Source organism: Castanea sativa, chromosome 10 (genome assembly GCF_040712315.1).
Source record: "Castanea sativa cultivar Marrone di Chiusa Pesio chromosome 10, ASM4071231v1".
NCBI classification, from domain to species: Eukaryota; Viridiplantae; Streptophyta; class Magnoliopsida; order Fagales; family Fagaceae; genus Castanea; species Castanea sativa.
The window spans coordinates 34,008,721-34,014,192 of NC_134022.1; the positions used below are offsets into that span (position 1 = coordinate 34,008,721).

Here is a 5,472-nt window from a genome sequence, read left to right on the forward strand (position 1 = left end):
TTGATTATTATTCAAAGTACTTAAATTCTAAAACGTACATGAAAGAAAGTTATAGAAGAGAAAAAATGATTGATGTGTACCATAAATAAAAAATAAAATAAAAATTGAGATTTTTGTAGAGATTCTTTGTAGTGACATTGCCGAAATAAAAGGAAAAAAAAAACGTAAACAACATTCTTATTTTTGCAATAAATTATAGGTGGTTAGTTGTTGTTGGTTCAAATTTGAACCTAACACTAAGATATTTTTTTGCCCTAACAATAACAACTAGTAATAACCTGACACTTATAATTTGTTGTGAAAATATTCACCTCTTCCTCTCATTCTTATTTTCTGCCTGAAATGATTCCATTCATCCTTCCCAATAAAACCATATCACGCCTAAAATTTGGTTTCAGAGATTCTTTTTACTTTTTATCCCTCCTCCCTGTAACAAGTCTCCTCATCTTTTTGGCTTTTTGTTTTTTTATGAACTGTGTTTTAACAAGTCTCTTCATCTTTTTGGCTTTTTGTTTTTTTATGAACTGTGTTGTGACAAGTCTTCTCATCTTTTTGGCTTTTTGTTTTTTTATGAACTGTGTTGTATTTGGTAAATTTTGATTAGTACAATTTAAAGTACATAAATATTCTTATTCAGATTCTAATCCATGCATGAGAGAAATTTATAGAAGAAAAAATGATTGATGTGCACGATGTAAACAACAAAAAAACAAAAAAAACTGAGAATTTTACAGAGATTCTTTGCAGTGGTATTGCCAAAATAAAAGGAAAAAAAATCGTACACAACATTTTTATTTTTACAATATTTTTACAATAAATCATAGGTAGTTAGTTGTTGTTGGTTCAAATTTGAACCCAACGCTAAGATACTTTTTTGCGCTAACAATAACAACTAGTAACAACCTGACACTTATAATTTGTTGTGAAAATATTCACCTCTTCCTCTCATTCTTATTTTCTGCCTGAAATGATTCAAATAAAACCATATCACGCCTAAAATTTGGTTTCAGAGATTCTTTTTACTTTTTATTCCTCCTCACTGTAACAAGTCTCCTCATCTTTTTGACTTTTTGTTTTTTTATGAACTGTGTTGTATTTGGTAAATTTTTATTAGTACAATTTAAAGTACATAGATATTCTTATTCAGATTCTTATCCATGCATGGGAGAAATTTATGGAAGAAAAAATGATTGATGTGCACGGTGCAAACAACAAAAAAACAGAGACACTTTGAGATTTTTTGCAGAGATGGTCCTTGCTGTATTTGGTCAATTTTTATTAGTACAATTTAAAATCTAAGAATTTAACTTATACGAAATTTGCATCTTATTTAAACAGCACCAATATTACTTTAGTTTTCACGTTTCTTATTTTCCACTCTTTTCCCCCTATAAATTATATCAGCCTTCTTCTTCACTCTTATTCCCCTTATAATTCTATCAACCATTTTCAATTCATGAGTTCCAGGCTTTTTGTTACATCAATCATATTTCTCTTGCAGAAATTATTCTTCAAGTCTTGTTTGATTCTTAGCAAAGAATCTCAGCAATGTTTTATTCAAGTCTTGTCACATCAAAATATTTTTTTTATATAACTTTCACGTATTAGAATATATGTACTTGAAATTGAAGATGTAGATAGGAATCCTTCTATTTCGGCAATGTCATTGCCACAATTGATTTTCCTCTTTTTTTTAATAATTTTTTTCACATTTTCGACAATAGCATTGCCACAATACCCACAATTTTTTTTCCCCCTATTTCGGCACTACCATTGCCACATTTCTCTTTTTTTTTTTTTTTTTCCTCCCCCACTATTTCGGCACTACCATTGCCACATTTCCCTTTTTTTTTTCTTTTTTTTTTTCTCCCCCCTATTTCGGCACTACCATTGCCACATTTCACTTTTTTTTTTTTTTCCTCCCCACTATTCCGGTACTACCATTGCCACATTTCTTTTTTTTTTTTTTTTTTCTCCCCCACTATTTCGGCACTACCATTGCCACATTTTTTTTTCTCCCCCCCTATTTCGGCACTACCATTGCCACATTTCCCTCTTTTTTTTTTTTTTTTTTTTCCTCCCCCACTATTTCGGCACTACCATTGCCACATTTCTCTTTTTTTTTTCTTTTTCTTTTTTTTTTCTCCCCCACTATTTCGGCACTACCATTGCCACATTTCTCTTTTTTTTTTTTTTCCCCCTATTTCGGCAATCCCATTGCCATAATTCAATTTTTTTTTTTCTTTTCCCTCCATTTTCGGCAATGGGATTGCCGCAAACCGTTTTTATTTTTTCCTTTTGAGCACTCACGCGGGCAGGCTGGGCAGAAGGAATTTCGGCAACACTGTTGCCGAAATTCTCAAAATTTCTCTCTCCTCAGATTGCATTTTCTCTCTCATACTTTTCTTCGAATTTCGGCAACACTGTTGCCGAAATTCACTCTCTCTCCTCATTTCCCCAAATAACTTTGAACAGTGACTATAACCCCAAAAAACTTGATTTTTACCAATATTTACCCAAAAGACTCCAATAAGTAGAGTAAAGTTTTGTTTTCGAATTCTGTAATATTCAATAACTTATTACATGTTTATAAAAGATAATTTTTGGTAATTTTTATGTTAAATGTATGGAAAAAAGTTATAACATTTTTTTTTTTGAATAATTTAAGATATTTTTGAAAAAGGTAAAAGTTAGATTATTTGTTCAAAAAAAAAACTTAGTCAAAAAGAAAAAAGCAATTAAGAAAATGCCAAACCCACAGTAAGTCTTACCCCAACCAACTTAAGAATTTACATTATTACACGTTATAAAAAACTTACCGGATCGTGTGAATGAGAACTCGTAGAATCTCATATACTATTTCATCTTCTGGTTTCTTTATTCTTACAAATTTAGTATTATACTTCATGAGAATTTTAAAAAGTCAGGGACCCTTGCCCCCGAGAGGATCCAAATTCAGTGTTTACTGTTTATTACTATACAATTTTTTTTTTTATTCACTTTTTTCTGAATATCTAGAACTGTTGCATGGATGTGAATGAAACAATATGGTTGATTTCAAATTTCGATTTTCAGTTTCAGTCAGAGGCGTAAATGACCATCGCTTTTAGCCGTACGTAATGTTAAAAATAAAAAAAAATAAAAAAAAAGTACGTCGGCATGCGCGTATGATTTATTTGACTTCAATTCATTATTTGCGATGGCTGAGGAGAGAGCAAATCTTTTACCTCTTTGGGCTCTATAAATAAAGCCAATTCTCTTGCCCGAAAAAACATCCTTCTCATTTGCAGTTCTGCTTGCTTGCTTAGGCCTTAGACAGAGAGAAAATGGGTGCCCCAAGTTTAACGGAGAAACCTCATGCAGTTTGTGTCCCCTACCCAGCTCAAGGCCACATAAACCCCATGCTAAAGCTAGCAAAAATCCTTCACTACAAAGGCTTTCATATCACCTTTGTAAACACAGAGTACAACCATAAGCGCCTGTTGAAATCCCGAGGTCCCGACTCTCTCAATGCCCTTCCCTCCTTTCAGTTCGAAACCATTACTGACGGTCTTCCTGAGTCTGATATTGATGCCACCCAAGACATACCATCCCTATGTGCCTCCACACAAAAACATTGCTTAACTCCCTTTAGAAACCTTCTTTTGAAACTGAATGACACTTCTTCTTCCCATGTTCCTCCAGTCACTTGCATTGTTTCTGATGGTGTCATGAGCTTCACTCTAGACGCAGCAGCTGAACTGGGCATTCCTGATGTTCTTTTCTGGACAACCAGTGCATGTGGGTTCATGGGGTATGCTCAATATCGCCGTCTCATTGAGAAGGGTCTAACACCACTCAAAGGTATTAATTAACTTAAACACGTCTTATATTAGTGAGACGCTCTGTTTATAAAATTGGGACCATAAGTCATCCCAAAAGGTCAACTAGGATCGATATTCAATATTGTACAACATGAACATCATCTTCATTTCATCCATTAAAATTATATATTTTTAATCTATTTTTCTGTAAAATTTTAAATAACATGAAAGTTTGTACATTTTTAGATTTATAAAATTTAACACAAACTATGTAATTGATCCATTTCTAGATATTGTAGTACCAATATATTTACTTGTATGAATTTTTATCGTAATTTTGATATTGATTATGCAATTTCTATGCGCAGATGAGAGTTATTTGACAAATGGGCATTTAGATACAGTCATAGATTGGATTCCAGGCATAAAAGGCATCCGTTTGAGGGATCTTCCGAGCTTCATTGCAACCACGGACCCAGATGATGTTATGCTAAATTTTGCAATGGTTGAAGCTGAGAGAGCTGAGAGAGCTTCTGCTGTCATCTTAAATACTTTTGAAGCTTTAGAGCATGAAGTATTAGAGGGACTTTCGACCATGTATCCTTCTATTTGCTCCATTGGTCCTCTACAACTTCTCGTAAATCAAATCCCTGATAACAGTTATAAATTGATTGGATCAAACCTTTGGAAAGAAGATGCAGGGTGTATCGAATGGCTAGACAAAAGAGAACCAAACTCTGTTGTTTATGTGAATTTTGGAAGCATCACTGTCATGACTAGCAACCAATTAATTGAGTTTGCTTGGGGACTAGCAAATAGCAAGCAAGCATTCTTGTGGATCATAAGGCCTGATCTTGTAAGAGGGGACTTGGCTGTTCTTCCTCCTGAGTTCTTAGAAGAGACCAAAGAAAGGGGTCTCTTAGCAAATTGGTGTTCTCAAGAAGATGTTTTGAGTCACCCATCTATTGGTGGGTTCTTAACTCATAGTGGATGGAATTCCACGCTTGAAAGCATGTGTGGAGGAGTGCCAATGATCTCTTGGCCTTTCTTTGCTGAGCAATTAACCAACTGTCGTTATACTTGCATTGAATGGGGCATAGGCATGGAAATATTGAATGATGCAAAGAGAGGTGAAATAGAGAGCCTTGTTAGAGAGCTGATGGTGGGAGAGAAGGGACAAAAGTTGAAGAAGAAAGCTATTGAGTGGAAGAAATTGACAGAAGAGGCCACTGACGCTACTGGGTCGTCTTTCGTGAATTTGGACAAAATAATTAATCATGTGCTTCTAGCCTCAACAAATTAGGTTTTATTAGACTAATTAAAGGGTGTTTATAATATGCTTAATTATAGAAGCTTCTTGTTGTAACTTATTGTTATCCAGTTCCTTTCTTTTATTTTTTTCCTTTGCTGAGATCTAAACTATATTTTGCAACTACTAGTCGGTTTCTGGTTTATCCTCCTACGATTTTCTTGTCCCCTCACTTTGTTCTTTTATATTTTAATTTTTCGCTGGTAATCTTTCTGGTCTGAGGGTGTCTTTTGATTAAAATGAAAGGAAAAAATTATTTTACTATTTAGTTTATTTTTATTATTATTTATAAATTTTATTATATTCTTTTTAGTACTATTTATAAATTTTATTATATTATTTTAATTAATTTTTATTTTT

At 33.3% G+C, this 5,472-nt stretch overlaps 1 protein-coding gene across 1 annotated transcript; it reads left to right on the forward strand.

The window, feature by feature from the left end:
* Positions 1–3,271: 3,271 nt before the first annotated feature.
* Positions 3,272–5,238, forward strand: LOC142613721 (7-deoxyloganetin glucosyltransferase-like). Its single transcript, XM_075786193.1, has 2 exons — positions 3,272–3,843; positions 4,172–5,238. The coding sequence occupies exons 1-2, from the start codon at positions 3,327–3,329 to the stop codon at positions 5,104–5,106; spliced, it is 1,452 nt and encodes a 483-aa protein (XP_075642308.1). The 5' UTR covers positions 3,272–3,326; the 3' UTR covers positions 5,107–5,238.
* The last annotated feature ends 234 nt before the right edge of the window (positions 5,239–5,472 follow it).